The sequence below is a fragment of the Podarcis pityusensis genome, assembly GCF_964106645.2.
Source record: "Podarcis pityusensis genome assembly, chromosome: 9".
Classification (NCBI taxonomy): domain Eukaryota; kingdom Metazoa; phylum Chordata; class Lepidosauria; order Squamata; family Lacertidae; genus Podarcis; species Podarcis pityusensis.
The window spans coordinates 62,372,219-62,392,590 of record NC_138034.1 but is presented as its reverse complement, the minus strand read 5'-3'; the positions used below and the strand labels follow the sequence as shown (position 1 = coordinate 62,392,590).

The window sequence follows — 20,372 nt, the reverse complement described above, 5'->3', positions numbered from 1 at the left end:
TCCAACATCTGTTGGTGGCAACCGCTGTCCTAGAAGCTGCTGCGAAAATAAACTGTGATGCTTTTTAATGGCCAGCAAGTGGCACTGCCGCTTAATGTCAAAAGAATCATGCCGGTTGCTTTCAGTTTGAATTGAAGATCTGCTGTGCAAACCTTCCATGTAAGGTTGTCAAAAGAAGCAATGTTTTCAGAGAGAAAAGATGAAATGGGGTGAGAGGGGAGCAGTTTTCCAGAACTGAGTCCTGATGGAAATTTGTAGAAACCACTTCTACGATAATCTACACGGAGCTTAGTTGTGTAAGGGGGTAAAAAATATATATGTACTCTAGAAGGAAGACTTAGGAGTCAGGAGTAGGATGAATTAAGGAAATTGCAACAGATCTACAATATTCTCGCAGTCTTTAGGTATAAAGATGATGCTTCAGGACTGGCAACTAACTGAACCTTGAGTAGGATAGGATAGTAGAGATCTCAGCTACTTCTATTTTATTCTTTATGGGCATCCTGTTACTGAGTCTCAGAGCTCTTTCCCCCTGCCAGCCAACACACCTGATTGCCCCTTACCTGGGTTGTCAAAGTCTCTGATGATTATGGTGCTTCTGCCTCCTTTTCTCACATCCTGTTGGCCCCACCTGTTGCCATCAGGAACTGTAGAACGCTGGGTCCTGTGGTTGGAAGAGCATGCCACGCACAAACGGAAGACCTTCAGCAAACACTGAACAGACAATGAAGAGAGCTCCTGTCTCATACTTAATGGGAGGGAATGCCCAAGGGTAATTCAGTAGGAATTACATCTGAGTAGGCATGGTTAGTATTGCTGCCTTAGTCTCATTCCCCCTCCTCCCATATTTTACCATCCATATTTGAGTTCCAGTGGGTGTCTGGAGTTCACGCAAGCCCTTTGCACTCCTAAGGCTTTTGGGAAGCTAACTTTAAGGTATCACATTATTTTTTGTGTGGGGTGGTGGTGGCATCAGGGTGAAAGTAGTAGTAATAATAATAATAATAATAATAATAATAATAATAATACAGTGGACACTCGGGTTGCGAACGTGATCTGTGCGGGATTCACTTTTGCAACCCGCAGCAGCATGTCTGTGCACGCGCGGGTTGCACTTCAGTGCTTCTGTGCATGCGCAAAGCGCAATTTAGTGCTTCTGCGCATGCGCGACCGCCAAAACCCAGAAGTAACCCATTCCGGCACTTCCGGGTTTCGGTGGGTGCGTAACCCAAAAAAACGCAACCTGAAGCGGCTGTAACCTGAGGTATGACTGTAATAATAATAATAATTTATTATTTATACCTCGTCCATCTGGCTGGGTTTCTGCAGCCACTCTGGGCGGGTGAGCACCCTAGAGCAGAGCTTTCCTAACTGTGTGCCATGACACATTAGTGTGTACGTGTGTCGTGCGAATGCTCCCCACTCTCCTCCCAGAGCTGGTAAAGGGGTTAGGTTCACCTCTGGTTTGCTAGTAAAACTGAATTACTGTGTCGCGAAATGATGCATGTCTTAAAAAAAAAAAAAAAATGTGTCACCAACATGAAAAGTCTGGAAAGCTCTGCCCTAGAGTTTGTGCAGCGAAAAATACAGCCGGTCTGATTATTGTAGCAAAGTTTCCTTGAGAAGTTACGACTTCCTAAGTCAAAGAAGCTTTTAAGGAGGAACCTTAAAAGTCGGCTTTGTCTTCCACCTGTCCTGGGGATCACAGAAGGTGAGCTGCCTCTGGATGTGGCTGGCTGGAGTATTTATACCATCAGGCATCCTTCCTGGATGACTGAGGTTAAGGTGGTTTGCCTGCCTGTCCTGACCATTTAAATAGATCAATAAAGCCAGAAGAAGAGGCTCATTGAAATTTCTGGAAGGGATACCTTTCAACCTGTTTCAAAGGCACATTTTCTCCATTACTAATCCCCCAAAATAAAGGTGTTTCCATTAGGGGTGTTCCAAAAATTCCCCTGAGACTTTCAGTATGGTTTGGCTACTTCCAAGAGTTGCCACAAATATTTAGATATTATATCTCTGAATTATTAATGTTATTAAATCTATTAATATTTAGATATTATATATATTATATTATGTCTGGAAATGGTTAATATGTGGAAGTATATTTTTAATTGTCTTTTAGATTGTTTTAATCTGTTTTAGAACATTTCTTGGGAGCAGCATATAAATATGATTATGATTGTTATGATTATACTTTGTTTTCATTTTTAAATTGTATATTTGCTGCCCTGTGGCTCCTTAGGGTGGATCAATTAATCAACCAACCAACCAACCAACCAACCAACAATATATATATCCAAGTCATAAGTCAGGGGCACAAACTACCAATATAATTTCCTGCATCCATTTTGAACCAGAGGGGCTTGAATGAAAAGGTACTACCCAGGTATTTTTCCAGGTGGTGGTGGTAAATTGCCTGCCATGGTATATCCCTACCCAGACCTGGAATCTGAGGTGTCTTTAGATGAGGACCAAGGAGAGCAGCACTCTCCAGCAGATCTCTCCACGACCAGTGATCTGAGAAGTCATTGGGTTTGGATCTTCCAATCCCAGAGATGGACATCACCATACTAGCTGTCGGTATTCTCCATCAGCTCTCAGACTCATTCTCATCTTCCCCAGAGCCACAGCAGCAGAGGAGGCAGTGAGCCGGACAGGAGCTTCAGGCTAGCTACCTGTGAAGCTGCTCAGAAGGAGGGTGAAATGCAGGGGAACATCACAGTGAATTGCCCTGAAGCCACTGCAGGAGGTATGACAAGAGGCTGAAATAAAGGGTCTGCTTCTTATGACTAAAGCCTGAAAGGTTTTTTTAATTTAAAAAAAAAAATTGAGTGGACCCCTCTCCTTACCTTACTAGGTACCACTTAAATGCAATGTATATTTTACCTTTATGGCAAATTGCATGTTCTCCCTCTACTTAAATGGAGCTGACACCAGCTGTTGACAAAGCAAATGATGACTCTTTCCTTTTACTCCTGGGTTGGGCACATAGGAGAAAAATAAGGGACAGTAAATTTGCTCAGGTCTATTGGATGAAATATTGTTTTGGTGATTCTCCAGGGGATTGCCTTCACATTTATTAAAAACACACAGTCATTTGTTTCATTGAAGCACCATAAAAAATTGTTTTGTTAATGAAGCGCATGTAATGCTAAGACAAACTATGGCTTAGCAGGAATATGTGAACTTGCAGGCCCAGAGCGGATGGTTTGTCAGGAGATGACAAACCATGAGTTAAGGTTTGGACGGCATGCTAAGCCAAACCAATGCTTATACGTTCATAATAAGCTATGGCTTGGCTCAGTGCTACATGTGAATTATCTCCCAGTGGTTTAAAATGTGAATCTTCAAAATTTTCATACTGAATTTTAAATTGCTTCAAATTTGCATTTCTCCTGTAATTCAAGCCCACCAAACCACCCTGGCAACACAACTCTTGGGATAATACAATCTTCGCCATCAATTTATAAAACTTGAAGCATTTGCCTCAGAAAGCATGCCAGAGTCTCACTGAAGTACCCACTCCAAAACGTCCTACAGAGTTCTAAATATGTTTCTTGTTTTTGACCACAATGCTGCGGATTTAAAAAAGAGAAGTTCTCAAGCTAAGGTTTGTTACACATGGCTACAGCTCTCTCTTCCATCTTCGGGAGCCCAAGAGGACTCCATGGCAATAGTCAACCTTTGTGCTTTCAAACTGTTTCGGCAGACAAATGTCTTCCCATTGCATGGAGCCCCAGCTTCCCAAGTATAATAACACAGCGCCAAGAGCGAGATGAAGGGAAAGTAAGGAAAAGGATTTCAAAGTGTTCTTTACACAAGACCACTCTCTCATTTTGCCTTTTAGTGAGAACCATATTTTTGGAACACCACAGGAATGCAGCCGAGAGAGAGAGAATGAGAGAATTTTCTCCTCAACCACTGCCCTTACTGTTACACCTTGTACCCTTGGTCTAAATCAGTAGCCAAGCCTGCCACAACTCAAACCCAAAGTTTTAAATACAGCAACTCTAATGTTCACTACAGTGCTTATGCAAGGTTTCCCTTATCTCTTGGTGGTACTATGAGGCCCTTGCTCTGCCTTTCCAAAGGTGGGTAAGGAGACATCAGGCTTTGGGAAGGAGGTGTGAGGGCTCTGGCAGAGTCCTAGAGCCCCCCACCTCCTTCCTAAAGCTGGGAAATGCTAACTAGACTTTGGGAATGAGGACCCTGCCAGAGCCCTCACACCTCCTTCCCAAAGCCCAGTCCCTCTTTCAGCCCCCTTGGCTCAGAGCCCAATATGTCTGAACCACTCACACAGCCCTAAATCCACCCCTGTTCTGGTCTAGGGATGGACACCCTTCAGGCTTGTGCCATCAACTTTGTGTTTTTTGCTAGAACCCCAAGGGATCTACTAAGGCCAGGTGCAGAATGGTGATTTCGGGCAGTGGTGGTGAATGTTCAAGAGCCATGTGAAAAATGGTTATGTTTAAATGACACACTTTCCTGCTTAGCAATGACCATGGTCTAGTTTGAGGACTATACCATCTGGAGATCAGGTTGACCTTGCTGCAAGGCTTCTAGCTCTTTTTGTTTTAAATAAATGGGCCTGTGACAGGCTTCGGGGAATCAGATCCCTCCCACGGAGGCAGCCAAGAATCAGAGAAACGATAAAAGTTCTTACCACGCAATAATTCACAGAGAGTGATGAAGGAATGCAGCCTTCCCGAAATATGGCATTGCTCCAAGTAAAGTCCCACCCCTCCTACGTCCACCCTATTCGTCATCACTCCTGCGTTGGCTAATCTGAGCTTTCTGCCTCTGAGCTCTCTGTTCTAATACCCTCAATGCCTGTCTGGTCTTGGGAGTGTTACGCTATTCCGTTCCACCTTAACAGATGTGTGGAGTTGTTGTATGTCACATGTCTGTTTACATTCCAGCACAGCTTGCTGGGAACTTGTGTATACTGTGTGTATAGCTTTTGCTTATGCTGCTTGGACCATAAAGAAGGCTGATCGCCGAAGAATTGATGCTTTTGAATTATGGTGTTGGAGGAGACTCTTGAGAGTCCCATGGACTGCAAGAAGATCAAACCTATCCATTCTTCAGGAAATCAGCCGTGAAGGACAGATCCTGAAGCTGAGGCTCCAATACGTTGGCTGAGATGAGAAGACTCCCTGGAAAAGACCTTGATGCTGGGAAAGACTGGGGGCACAAGGAGAAGGGGATTACAGAGGACAAGATGGTTGGACAGTGTTCTCAAAGCTACCAGCATGAATTTAACCAAACTGCGGGAGGCAGTGGAAGACAGGAGTGCCTGGCGTGCTCTGGTCCATGGGGTCACGAAGAGTCAGACATGACTAAATGACTAAACAACAACAACATGCTGCTTGTTTGGACACGAAGGGGAGAAGACATGTTTTTCCCTTTGTCCTGATGCTGAATAAAATGCCTGTAAATACGCTTTATACAGCCTCTATCTGCCCTTCTGTTGCGAAGAGTTTTATTCTCTGCTGGCTTGCGTGCTCAGCTTCTGAAGGTTTCTGAAGCTTGCGTCGCAATTACATGCTGATCCAAGAACCGGAGATCACCCGGCTGCTGGCCGGTGCGCTGGAGCCAGCTGGGGGCCTGCCAATTGCTCCCGTCTCCTTGGACGCATCCCAACAGGGAGGGGGTGGGTCAGGAATGCTCTCCCAGGACACTGAGTCTCTCCTCTGGTGCTTCTTTTTCCTGATGTTCCTCTTCCAATATTTCCCAGCTTCTGCCCTCTGCAGCCTCTGAACTATGGCCTTCTGCAAACCACTGTTCTAAATCTATACTGTCCTCCTCTTCTTGGGACGGTGCAGGAAGAGGGGCGGCTGTCCCCACCATTCTTCATCAGTCCAGCCCCTGACAGCCTGAGAGCCAGACTTTCTTGAAGCCCCAAAGAGCATTATGATAAACAGCTGCCTGTCAAAGGTGTGGCATAAAGGCAAGAGATCATAGCTGTCAAGTGTCCCTTATTTGGCAGGACAGTCCCTTATCCCAGCGCCATGTCCCACTGCTGTCCCTTATTGATGATGTCCCTTAAATAAGCTACTGAAGGTAATGGGGCCCTTTCTATGTCCAGCTGTCCTTTGTCAATAACAAATTGTTTTTTTTTTGTATTGAATATATGCTATATGGTAATTTATGGACCTAATAGGTATCTAAAGCCATTTGCACGCAACAAAATATGTATTTTATCAAAGTAATTGTTGATCCCTTATTTTGGCTGCTGATCCCTTATTTTTGAGACTGCTGGTCCCTTATTTTCAAATCTGTAAGTTGACAGCTATGCCCTGGTGTTCCCCAGTGAGTGTTTTCTATATTAAGGAAGACACCAGCCCTTTGCTATTCAAAAGCCTTATGCAACATCTCACCGGTCTTGCTACTAACACCACCATGTTTTAAATCAAAAGGCTCTTCAGTGGCTGTAAACAAGTCCAGAGGTTTGGCCATCTGTTTGGTTATGTGATGTTATTTCCTTGCCATCCCTAAACTTGAAGAATTTGTGCCCACACTGTTTGACGTGCAGAAAAAGTCCCCTGTCATATTTGCTTGCGGCTCTATTTAAGTTCATGCCTTGCATTGAGATGTGAACATTTACCTGGCACCTGGTATTTTAGGAGTCTGTGCTGGAGATGCCTATCCTTTTCATTTTGGAGGGGTGGGGGTATTTTTGTAACCTTTTGCTTGTTGCTCTTGGGAAATACTAATTCAGGATAAGGACTTGTATAGAAATAGAAAATCAATCCAGCAGAAAGGAAAATGTTTGAACAGCTCTGGGTCAAACCCATGGGTGTATTTTGATACGTTGAAAGGGAAAATGCTGTTTTAAGTAACTACTTCACACTCCCTGTCAGAAATATTTGCTATCCAAACAAAGCAGGTTTCAAACAAATACAGTGCTTTTTTTCTTAAAAAAAATGTTTAGGGGTACTCTCATTTTCCTACTCATATTGAAATACTGCCCCTCAATGAGGCCAAACTTAGATTCACAAAATGTTTAGGGGTATGTGTACCCCTGCGTACCCCCAGAAAAAAGCACTGTATCTATATGAGACACAGGGGCAGAACTCCACAACACTGCATAAAAATTGCAATGACTAATTAATTGTAATTATTATCAATCTTATTAACTATTATTAAATCTCAGAAATATAATGTAATTACAACAAATACTTAAATACATGCTACTATATATATGTCTATTTATCCACACAGAGAAACTTTACCTTATATCTATTCTTCATAAATTTAGTTAGAAGAGTTCACTTATCTTTAAAAATTATCTCACTTGTCTGCTACTCACCCTCTAATAAATTCTGTGTGTTTATATTTATTTGTTTATTTAATTAATTCATATCCCAACCTTCCTCCCAAAGGGGTCCATGGTTGCCAACGTACAGCAATAAAACAATAAAATGTGGAATACTGTAAGTAGCCTCATAGAACCATCACACTTTAGTCTAATTAATGCATGAAGGAGTTAATAACATAGAGCAAGGTTTCCCAAACTTGGGTCTCCAGTGGTTTTGAACTACAATTCCCATCATCCCTGACCATTGGTCCTGCTAACTTGGGATGATGGGAGTTGTAGTCCAAAAACAGCTGGAGATCCAAGTTTTGGAAACCTTGCTATAGAGTAATCTGCCCAGCCAGGCTTAGCGATCTTCACTTCCTCTCACATTGCAAAGAACTAGGTAATCAAGCCTTTGTTCCCTCCCCAGTCTACCTGATGAACTCAGCATGTGAAGAGGCTAAGCTGGTATGGTTCTCAACAGCCATTCTTGTGTTCCTATGCCAATAATTTAGGAACTTTCACCACTTTGTTAACTAAATCAGGTTTTACTGCCTGTGCAACTTTTCTGACTGAGGTATAGAAAAAGCACATGAACCAGACCTTTGAAGAATTTGTAAGTAAACCATTTTACTAAATGTGTAGTCTTTTTTGACGCTAGGGGAAGTGAGAAACATTCAAAGGAGCTTGGAAGGGTGTAATTGGAAGGTCTAACAGCCTATATTCCCATGCTTTACTTTGCTGCATATTTTGTGCTTTTAAATCTCTGCTGGGCTTATCTCAAAAGAGAGTACTTGCCCCAAACCTGGATTGTGGCATCCTGGGAATTCTCCTTTCTACCCCCAACCCTGCCCCTGTACCAACAAAAACATATTCAAAACAACTCTGATACAGACTGCGAAATATCATAGGGTTGCCATATTTCAAAAAGTGAAAATTCCGTTTTTAAGCTATTTTTAAAGGAAATTCACCAAAAAACAACACTTCTGATGCCATACGCCTGGACATTTCAACTGGTTACTGTAAATTCCGCCCAGACACTATTTTCGGCTCACGAATCTCATATATGTCCAGGAAATTCCAGACACAGGACAGCTACCACACCAAAGGCCTAGACATCTAGAGGGCAGCTGGGGAGGCTGGAGGGGATAATATGAGCACAATCAGCCTCCTCCAAACTATTACTGTCTAGATGTTTTGGACCACAGTTCCCATCAGCTCTAGCCAGCACCTGTAGGACACTAGGTTGTGAGAGGCACTGGGGTAGATGAACAAATATGGCAATTCCATCTCTTCCTACTCACTCAGCGCCACAGATTTAAGAGAGCAGAAATATCTGAGCAGCTGAGGGTGGCTTGTCTTATATCCCTTCAATAAAACCTGGGAAATGGCTGTTTGTTAGCAGAAGGGACTCCTACAAACAAGCACTTTGTCTATGTGCTGAATGGTGGCAGACTTCCCTTCCTATTTGAAGCCCTGGCTTCCTGAGAATGCAAATCTATAATTTCATCAGAGCCTCCAGGGCTTTGCTTTTCAATAGTGTAATGACTACTGTTCGCTCAAGGGTGCCCATTAGGTATATATATATATATCACATACCTGTGAAATCTACAATATAGTATATAATAACTATTTTGAACAAACACTTCAGTGGCTTTTAAAAAAGAAAAAGAAAGCAGGGCCAGGAGCTACTTTGCTAGAAAAAAGGGCTTTATATTGTATATTTCGTTAGTATGATTTTTTTTATTAAAACGAACGGGAGAGGCTGAAAAGTTAATGTGAAGTCAGAAATGAGCAATAAATATGTTAGAACAGTTTCACACAACCCTGTGCTTATTTTTTTATATTTTTATAGCTGCCCCACAAAAAGAGTTCCCTGGGCAGCTCATAGAGCAAACAACATACAAAAAAATTAATAGAATCATAGAATTGTAGATTGGAAGAAACTATGAGGGTCATCTAGGCTTGTAAAGAATGGATGCTGTTCACACTGTAACTAGGTCTGTGGCCTTCTGTGATTGCTCTGCCCAGCAATCAGAGATCTTTCTCTACTGACCAAAATTTTTGGGTTGCCATACGTCCGGATTTTTGCCGATTTTTGGTTATGTCCAGGAAATTCAGTTATGTCTGGGGAAACCTCAGGAAGCACTTATTTAAATGACCGGTTTATGGAATTTGCTTGCCCTTAGCATTAAGTGGATTCAAAAGTGTATAAGGCAAATTCATGGACAAAATTCATGGACGTATGCCCAAAACTGAAGGGACACAGGTGGCGCTGTGGGTTAAACCACAGAGCCTAGGGCTTGTCGATCAGAAGGTCGGTGGTTTGAATCCCCGTGACAGGGTGAGCTCCCGTTGCTCTGTCCCTGCTCCTGCCAACCTAGCAGTTCGAAAGCACCTCAAAGTGCAAGTAGATAAATAGGTACCGCTCCGGCGGGAAGGTAAACGGCGTTTTCATGCGCTGCTCTGGTTCGACAGAAGTGGCTTAGTCATGCTGGCCACATGACCTGGAAGTTGTACGCCAGCTCCCTCGGCCAATAAAGCGAGATGAACGCCACAACCCCAGAGTCGGTCACAACTGGACCTAATGGTCAGGGGTCCCTTTACCTTTATCTTTATGCCCAAAATTGAGGGAGAGATCATTGACTACATATTCAGTACTGTTTTGTAATGTTGTGAGCATGAAGACTCTGTTTAGATTTTTAACCTGAACATTCAATGATTAGATCTTTTACATTAAAAATATAACCCTCAATTATCGGTTAGAGTTTGTACAGTTAAATATATAACAAACACTTTTTTTTTTAAGTAAGTGAAAACTATTTGGTGCAAAAAAGAGAGAAAGCTTTATTGACAAGCTGACTCCCAATGAGTTTTGGACATTGTTCTTCTGGGGGAAATTCTTTTCTACGGTACCTTCTTACTTTCAGAGATTTTGAGGCCCTAAATACGTGAGACTTTAGTGAAACATGGCTTCATTAACAGGGCTGCTTCAAAGCCCTTCCACATTCCAATTGTTTGGTGAATATTGAAAGTTTGCTGTGCCACCACAAAGGTTTCCAGCGGTTTGTCAGCTGTGACATCGCAAAATGTCAGCATGCACTGAAAAACCAGGACCAGGTGTGTGGTGAAAACACAGTTTGTTTGACTGCATGTGCGAAAACCTAGCGTGGCTAAAGTCTATCATCTATTCAGAGATGGGATGCTAAATGATGTGTAAAAAAAGTAGCTGCCGAGAAGGCTTTGATGACTGCAAAAATCAAGGGACATTGCAGTGGGAAACATGGTTGTCTGAACAAGTGGAAGGCTTGTGACAATAGCCAGGCTAGAAGATTTGATTATGGAGCATCACAAAAAATAGCTATTAAAGGGTAGGCTGATGTATAAGTTAACCGGATCAGAAGTGCCACTAAAATTTTACCTTTCAGTTAGAATGCACCTGAATATCTCAAAAGGAAAAACGTAGGTAAAGGAATATAGTAATCACAGAAGCGGGGATTTGCCTGGCATTCATAATATATATTATCTTGCAAAAACAAGCCATGGAATATACTTATCTAGCATTCTGCCTGAGTGGGGAAGAAGTGGAGAATTTCAATTTAGTGCACAAGGCACATAATCATTTCAAGGACAAACGGGGGGGATTAGTGGGTTTTCGCTTAAGACCCTGTGTGAAGTCACAGTTAAGTTGCTAGGCTTTGATTGGTTGCCTAGAAGCTAAAACACTATTTAAATTCTTGCAGGGTACTTCCGTGGGTCCTTACCTCAGAGAACTGAGGCACAGAGGCATCAAAAAAACATCACTAATGATTTTAAGATTGTTCACTGCAGCACAGCAAAGAAGGTAAGTGGAACATGCTTTACTTTGAAACAGACGGTTTCTTGCTGAATTTATTTAATTTGGTAAAAGGACAAACAATGTATACATATCAAATATTTCCTACAACCAATACAGTGATCATTTGTATGAGTGCATTGACATTTAGCAGGTAGCAAAGCTAGTTTTTTTATTTAACCATTTTGCATAGGAAGGTTAACAGCAATTAGCATTCTGTGGTTTACTGGAAGGAGGTAGAGGTACTTTGCAAATTTATCACACAATTATATGTGTCATCAGTTTACATGATCATTTCTACTCAGCAGGCAGAAATCTCAACAGCTTCAGCTTTTCCCAGCAGGGAGAAGTTGTGAAGAGGGATGCTCCCTGTTGAATTTCTGTTTGCTGTAAATGCAGATAAAGGCACAGGAGCCATATTTTTTAAAAAATGTGGCATCCTCGGATAAGGACAGGTTGGTAGGAGATCATCACTATGGCAATAGCAGCCCCTGTGCTATTGTCCATTCAGAAGGTTCCAGGTTCCATCGCTGGCATCGCCATTGAAAAATAAACTTTCTCAAGTAGCAGAACTGGGAGAGATACCTGCTTAGTGCGGACACCACCAGAGCAAGCAATTCTGGATCAGAAGAAGCAATGGTCTTACTTAGGTCTACAATATGTTGTTGTTGTTTCGTCGTTTAGTCGTGTCCAACTCTTCATGACCCCATGGACCAGAGCACACCAGGCACTCCTGTCTTCCACTGCCTCCCGCAGTTTGGTCAAACTCATGCATGATATCAAATGCATCATTGCATCTAAAATGTCTCTGGGTTGTTGTTGTTTTAATAAAAATGCAAATAGCATCAGCTGGTGGTGCCGACATTGGGACAGAGGTGAAATGTAACTCTTTTCTCCCTCGCTGTGGTCTTGAGGAAAATCCCCCCTTTGGATGCTGCTCATTGACATCACTCAGGGACTTCCCCTCCAAAGCAAATGCTGGCTTCAGGGGCAGGATTCTCTTCATGACCACAGCAGGGGAGGAAAATGTTAACTTTTCCCACTGTGCGTGCTGCAATGTTGATAATTACCAGGCTCCCCATGATGCTATTTGACTTTAAAAGTAAACACACACACACACACACACACACACACACGCACGCACACACACACACACACACACACACACACACACACACACACACAGTCTCTGCACATGAAATCCATGTCTAGATTGCCTTGGTGGTGCTAGACAGGGGGCAAGCAGCCCCCACAAGCAATGAGCTCATCCCCCACATGCCCTCCATTTCTGAATTCCTACCAGTTCAGGTTCAATGTGTTACCATTAGTATAAAGGTAAAGGTAAAGGGACCACTGACCATTAGGTCCAGTTGTGACCGACTCTGAGGTTGCGGTGCTCATCTCGCTTTATTGACCGAGGGAGCCGGCGTACACTTTCCAGGTCATGTGGCCAGCATGACTAAGCTGCTTCTGGCAAACCAGAGCAGCGCACGGAAATGCCGTTTACCTTCACGCCGGAGCGGGACCTATTTATCTGCTTGCACTTTGACATGCTTTCAAACTGCTAAGTTGGCAGGAGCAGGGACCGAGCAACAGGAGCTCACCCCGTCGCAGGGATTCGAACCGCCAACCTTCTGATCGGCAAGTCCTAGGCTCTGTGGTTTAACCCACAGCGCCACCCGTGTCCCTTATTACCATTAGTATACGAAGCCCTTAACTACTTGGGACCAGTTTACCTACAAGATTGCCTTATTTGTTATTATTTTTTTGTCCACCTAGAAATATACTTTGCTCCTGCTGTGCCCTCCAGAATTCCCCCCCCCCCCGATTTGTTTTTTGAGTTTGATTTGATATCCAGCTTTGTCACTACCCGAAGGAGTCTCAAAGCGGCTAACAATCTCCTTTTCCCTTCCTCCCCCACAACAAACACTCTGTGAGGTGAGTGGGGCTGAGAGACTTCAGAGAAGTGTGACTAGCCCAAGGTCACCCAGCAGCTGCATGTGGAGGAGCGGAGACGCGAATACGGTTCACCAGATTACGAGTCTACCGCTCTTAACCACAACACCACACTGGCTCTCTAATAGGTTTTGAGTGGGGGAGTTACCCAGGTTTATTGGCAGGAAGCTTACCACATTAAGATGTGGCCATCTGATTCAGTGACTGATACTACAAAGAATGCAAACTTTAGATTTCATTAAAACTTGGTTCATCTCGGGTTCCCCTTTCTAATGGTTCCTTTGAAGCATCTGCTTACATTTCCATTTGGAACATATGGACATAGGGAGCTACATTATATGGAATCAGATCCTTGGTCCATCTAGCTCAGTATGGTCCACACTGACTAGCCATGACTATAAGACTTTGGACCAGGGTCTCTCCCTGCCCTGCATGAAGATGCTGGCGATGGAAATTTGGGATGCAGATGTTCAACCACTGAACTGTGGCCCTTTGGGTAATGCTTACCAACAAAACCCACTTGACTCCCTTGGCGATTGCTTGTGAATCACCCACCCGTCTGTGGAAACTGTAAAAGCCAAAAATGGTTTGAAAAGAATTTCTCAATAGGTACATTGATTTAAACCATGCACAATAATTAACTCTTAGCTACTTTCAAAAGAGAACGTTGGTTTCTCCCAGCCCTCCTTTTTTACCATGTGGAATAGTGGATTTTCTCTTGTGTCTGGAGATTTCCCCTGCAGCTTGCTTGCTTTCTTTCCAGCCACAGAAGGAGAGCATTTTCTCCACCTAAATGGGAATGTCACACTCATGACCGAAGGAAACCCATTATTATGAGTTTTCTGCCTCCCCTGTGGTTTTGCAACGCCTAGAACCCTGTGCTAGCTGGGAAATGCCCAGCTAAGATTGCCCTTTGCTTCATGCAGAATCCTCTAGTCAGCCATAGAAGTTATGATTAACCAACTGATGTGGCTTCTCTGGTCTTGGGTGGCACATCAAGCCCCAGGCCTGGTGTCAATAATTGAGGCCTAGATGTGTACATTTAGTGCTCTGCTGCTAGAGAACAAAAAAAAAGAGTAAAGCAAAAAACCTCTGCCAGCTGCAGCAGTGTTTATTGTTACCCCTGCCAGATGTTTTCAGCATAATTTACACTTTTGGAAGAATGGGCAGTGAACATTAATCAGTCTAAAAAGTGACTAGGTTTGTTTGTCATTGTGTCACTCTCTCAACACAAGAAAGGAAACCCAGATCCTGGACTTTGCAAGGAAAATGTATTATTACTCAGGCAGTAAAATTATTACTCTGTATCATATTAAGTAGTCTCAATAGGCTTATTGAGACCGGCAGGTGAGCAACAAAGAGGATTTTATAGGATTGCATGCAAATACCCTGCACTTGCAACATACAGTTCTCACCCTAATTCCCGTCAAATATTCTAGAGAGAGGAAATAACAGATTAGGAGCCCTCACAGTCAGAGGTCAGTTTCAGCCACCCAGGGGGCTCTGTCCTATATATAAACGACATGGTAGAAGCAAGGACTTAATGTAATTGTGAGGGCTACATTTTGCATTTAGCAGACTTCGACATTTCCAGGAATTATGCCCCTTTTTGGAGAGGCTGGTATATTTTCAGACGGGTGGTGGCTTGTCTCAGAATAGTACTGCCACCTTTCAGTGAGCCGTGGGAGTCTGTGTTACACGGAATGATGTGCCAAACTCTGTCCTTCGTTGTCTCTGATTCAAAATATAAGGTAAAAGGGAAAAAATAGTAAAGGTAAAGGACCCCTGGATGGTTAAGTCCAGTTAAAGGCGACTATGAGATTGTCGCGCTCATCTCACATTTCAGGCCAAGGGAGCCAGCATTTGTCCACAGACAGCTTTCTGGGTCATGTGGACTAAACTGCTTCTGACGCAACGGAACACCATGACAGAAACCAGACTGCACGGAAACGCCATTTACCTTCCCGCTGCAGCGGTGCCTATTTATCTACTTGCACTGGTGTGCTTTCCAACTGCTAAGTTGGCAAAAAAAATCAAAATATAAACAATAATAAACCATAAAATAAAATTTTATTTTTCGAAATGAAACGAAGCCTACAGTAAGATGGAAAATAATGTTCATTTTTGTATACGTCCACTTTATCTATATTTGAAAAAATTATCCTGCTTTTTCTAATTTCAGAGGTTTTGACCAGATCCTCAAAACTAATCTTACATAACACATCTGCTTCTATACTTGCTGCATAGTTGTTCTGTTGGGATTTTTTATATACTTCAACTGAGGGTGCTATTTGCATTCTATGGCAATATTATAATGTCAGTTTTGATTGCTGGTCAATATGAATAATATGTTTTCGTTATTTAGTTATTCCCCCTAATGGTTCACTTGTTGGTTCTTCTGGTATAGCCCCCCTGCCCCAATTCAGGCTATATGAGCCTTCCTTGTATATCTCTGCTATGTAATTAAATACTCAGTGTTAGTAGTGAAATATATAATACACTTTCCATTTCCTCACAGAAAGCAATCTCAAGCATGAAGACTCTGCTTTTGCTGATATATATCATTGGTATAGCCATTGCTTCCCCGGTAAGTATACAAAATATGAAAAGTCTTAACACCAGATAAATAAAAGATTTAAGGAACGTTCTGAGCTTCTGCTTAGCCTACAAGAGCAGGTCTTTCATGACTGACCAGTGCCTTCCGCCTTGCTTCCTTTCACAGCTAAGCTCTGTTGGATGCAATCCAAAATGCTCCAGTCTTTAAACATCTTAAGAGTCCTGCAAATTGCAGTACTTGCGTGCTTGAAAACTAGGTGGCTTGCATAAGTTCTTTGCAGAAAATGGACTTAATTCTTTGGGAAACCCAGGAGTTCCATGGTAGCGCCTTTCAACAAGAATGGAAAACCTGTTCATTCTGACGTGCTATTGACATCCATTTGATGGACTTTGCTATTTTACCCACAATCACAGAATCATAGAGTTGGAAGGGACCACAAGGGTTATCTAGTTTTCTCCCTGCAACGCAGGAATCTTCTGCCTAATGTGTGGCTCAAACACATGAACCTGAGATAATAATAATAATAATAATAATAATAATGTATTATTTAATACTCCGCCCATCTGGGCAGCTTCCAACCGAATATTAAAAACAATACAGTGTCAGACATTGAAAACTTCCCTAAACAGGGCCGCCTTCAGTTGTCTTTTAAAAGTAAAATAGTTGTTTATTGCCTTGACAACTGCTGGGAGGGCGTTCCACAGGGCAGGCGCCACTACCAAGAAGGCCCTCTGCCTGGTTCCCTGTAACCTCACTTCTCGCAGTGAGGGAACCACCAGAAGGCCCTTGGAACTGGACCTCACTGTTCAGGCTGGACGATGGGGGTGGAGACACTCCTTCAGATATACTGGACCGAGGCCATTTAGGGCTTTAAAGGTCAGCACTAATACTTTGAATTGTGCTCGGAAACATACTGGGAGATTAAGTGTGTCACGCTCTACCGTCTGAGTCATCTCAATTTCTTCAGTTTTCTTTTTTAGCTGTGTATCATATATTGCATTCAAATTGTTTTAATCTTAGAGATTGGTTTCTAGGTATGTTTCTTGTTGTTGACTGCTACTTGGAGTATGACTGCAGAACAGCAGGATATAAACAATAGCTGACTAATGGGCTTCCTGGCCCTTCTGCAGTGTATATTTAAAGCGGTATCAAACAGTCATAGTTTCCCTATCCCTAAGAATACTGGGAACTGTAGCTTGTTAAAGTTGCTGAGAGTTGCTATTCCCCTCCCAGAGCTACATTCCTTGGTGTGGTTTAACAACCAATTCCTCTTCCCAGGGAACTCTGGGAATTGTAGTTCTGTGAGGGGAATAGTGGCCCCCTAACAACTCTCAGCACCCTTAACAAACTACAATTCCCAGGATTCTTCGGCTAAAGTGGTATGATGTTGCTTTAAAAGTACAATGCAGATGGGGCCATATACTGCCTTTCTGCTCAGCATCAATAGCGCTTTACAAAAAGAGACAAGGGCAGTATACAAAATACAACCAATAACGGCAAATATAAAGAAGCCTAAAACAGCAGCAACAAGTTTAATAAAGCCGTTAAAAGCTGGGGGGGGCACACACCTTTGCCTAGCGCTGGAAAGGTAGGAAATGTTGGCCCTGGTGAGTTTCATAAATGTCCTGGTAAAGGTAAAGGTAAAGGTAAAGGTAAAGGGACCCCTGACCATTAGGCCCAGTCATGGCCGACTCTCGGGTTGTGGTGCTCATCTTGCTTTACTGGCCGAGGGAGCCGGCATACAGCTTCCGGGTCATGTGGCCAACATGACTAAGCCTCTTCTGGCGAACCAGAGCAGCGCACGGAAACGCCGTTTACCTTCCCGCCGGAGCAGTACCTGTTTGTCTACTTGCACTTTGACGTGCTTCTGAACTGCTAGGTTGGCAGGAGCAGGGACTGAGCAACGGGAGCTCACCCCGTCATGGGGATTTGAACCGCCGACCTTCTGATCGGCAAGTCCTAGGCTCTGTGGTTTAACCCACAGCTCCACCCGTGTTCCTAAATGTCCTGGTACTTAGGAGCAATTAGTGAGTCAATTAGTGTCAATATGGCAAGATTTAAACTGACTATCTCCTCCTTTTCCTGGAGATTCCATATATACCTTTGAATTGACTTAAAACACTGATGTTTTATTTTACTTCCATGTCGCAGATCCAAAGAAGTGGAATTCTATTCAGGAGAGGCTATGAGGGCAATATTAATTCCATCAGTGCAGATAAAGGAGTCTTAGAGACCAGCTCTGCCGTTGCGAATGGGAACCAGCAGAATGGAGATGAGGGTCTCCAGGAAGGAGAAATATTTCTGGATCTCACCAAAGAATATGCCATTGCTGAAGAAGTTTCTACTGTTGATCCTATCCGTTCCCAAGGAGGCTATCTGCACAAAACTGAGAGTCTGCTGCTCCATGAGGACAATGGCTTTGTGCAGGCCGAAGGCCACAGTCAGCCCAACACAGAAAAAACCAGGGAGACCTATGTTGAATATCCAACAGAGAAAGAGGTTGGCAGCCAGGATGTAGCGCTTCTTAAAACGATTAGCAATGCGGAACAAAATGGCTCGCAGCATTTGAGAGAGAAGAATGCAGTTCATGGTCCAGTGTTGACCACAGAGGGGTCCATTGTTTCGGAAGTAGATCTGTTTGCTGGCAAACAGAACATCAAGGATTTCCAGGCCAGCCATGAGTTTGATGTGAGAAAAAATGTCCCTTATCATCTGAACGGCTACCATTTCAGTGATGAAGGCATGCAAGGAGATGACCCAGGTTATACTGATGACTCTGAGTCTAGTCAGCAGGTAGAGAGCCAGAGCAACTTCAGTCAGCAGCCTGGAGAACCAAATAGTTCAAGTGGTTCAAACGAGGAAGAGGTGAAACAGGACAGCACTTCAGGAAACTCTGGAAGCCCAGAGTACTCCAATGGGTCCCCTGACTCCAGCACCTCCAGCGATTCTAGTGACTCCAGTGATTCTAGCACCTCCAGTGACTCCAGCAGTTCCAGTGATTCTAGTGATTCTAGTGACTCCAGTGATTCTAGCACCTCCAGTGACTCCAGCAGTTCCAGTGATTCTAGTGATTCTAGTGACTCCAGTGATTCTAGCACCTCCAGTGACTCCAGCAGTTCCAGTGATTCTAGTGACTCTGGTGACTCCAGTGATTCTAGCACCTCCAGTGACTCCAGCAGTTCCAGTGATTCTAGTGACTCTAGTGAGTCCAGTGATTCTAGCACCTCCAGTGACTCCAGTGACTCCAATGACTCCAGTGATTCCAGTGACTCCAACAGTTCCAGTGACTCTAGTGGCTCTAGCAGTTCCAGTGACTCTAGTGACTCCAGCAGTTCCAGTGACTCTAGTGACTCCAGCAGTTCCAGTGATTCCAGTGACTCCAGCAGTTCCAGTGACTCTAGTGACTCCAGCAGTTCCAGCGACTCTAGTGACTCTGGGAGTTCCAGCGACTCTAGTGACTCCAGTAGTTCCAGTGATTCCAGTGATTCTAGCAGTTCCAGTGACTCTAGTGACTCCAGTGATTCCAGTGACTCTAGCAGTTCTAGTGACTCCAGTGACTCCAGCAGCTCCAGTGACTCAAGTAATACTTCTGAGTCTAGTGATTCCAGTGACTCTAGTGATTCTAGCAACTCTTCTGACTCCAATGACTCCAGTGGGCAAAGTGATTCCAGCAGCTCCACTGATTCCACTAATTCTGATAGTTCCAATGACAGCAGCAGCTCCACTGATTCCACTGATTCCAATAATTCTAGCACTTCCAAATAAGTGAGAAGTTGCTCAGATAGTACTGGTGCCACCCATAGATATCAGTACTAATAAGGCAAAATGGTAGAATTTGGGACAAAATTGCAATAGGGGGAGTGAATGGGGACAGCAGGTCCTGTAGTACTGAGGCAATATTTTGTGGCGTTCCAAAGCGCCTTTCACAATTGAAATGGCTGCCTTGCTCCACGAGGCACGGAAGGCGAATGTGATGATTCTGTCTAAAGATGAATTTCCAACCATTTCAAATGACGCATGAACCCTGCTCAGTTGTATGAAGGGGCAGTAAAGGAGCTTTCTCATTGTTGTCACATGGCTCCTTCCAGCTTCCCACGCATTCGGTACCAATGTTTGCAGCATGGAGCCTGCTGTACTCAGGGGACCTCCTTGCACAATTTAGAACCTTGATTGTGCAGGGACTGTGCATGAGAGGAGCTGGAAGTGACATGTGACAACCGTGGTGGACCTCACAGCCACATTGGACTCAAATATCCCCTTCACGTATCCATGAGCAGATTTTGAGCATCTTCCATCTTGATTGGTCTCTTGGCCACAGCAAAACGGAGGGCGTCTAAAGAAGAAACATTTGCCATCATTATGAAATTACATTTGCTGAGTGTTAGGGCAGGAGGGAGAAGCATCTCCACCTACCTTTCTGAGCAACCTTCCAGGAGCCGCATGTCATTGGTGGGTGTGGCCAGAGGCAAAAGTGGGTGGAGCAATGAATGATGATTTCCCTTTTATACAGCAGGCTGGTTTCTACACAGAACTCACACTCCCCTCCCTACCCTCCATCCAGACCAGTGAGAGGATCATCAGAGTCCTAGGACACATTCCAGCCCCACAAAAATACCTGAGGGTGCAAAGCATGTCTAGTGGTTGAGGAAGTATAACTAGGCCATGTCATTCCTCACCTCCAGCCTGTCACTATTTTGCGGGAGGGATTCAATATAATATAA

At 43.6% G+C, this 20,372-nt stretch overlaps 1 protein-coding gene across 1 annotated transcript; it reads left to right on the top strand.

Moving 5' to 3' along the window:
* Nucleotides 1–2,424: 2,424 nt before the first annotated feature.
* On the top strand, nt 2,425–19,956 carry LOC308486008 (uncharacterized protein; the record flags this gene model as incomplete). The annotated part of the gene is made up of 5 exons (XM_081022233.1): nt 2,425–2,535; nt 2,626–2,752; nt 11,047–11,147; nt 15,613–15,681; nt 17,803–19,956. 5 exons carry the CDS (start codon nt 2,425–2,427, stop codon nt 19,414–19,416), a joined length of 2,022 nt encoding a protein of 673 aa, XP_080878359.1. The 3' UTR covers nt 19,417–19,956.
* Nucleotides 19,957–20,372: the final 416 nt, after the last annotated feature.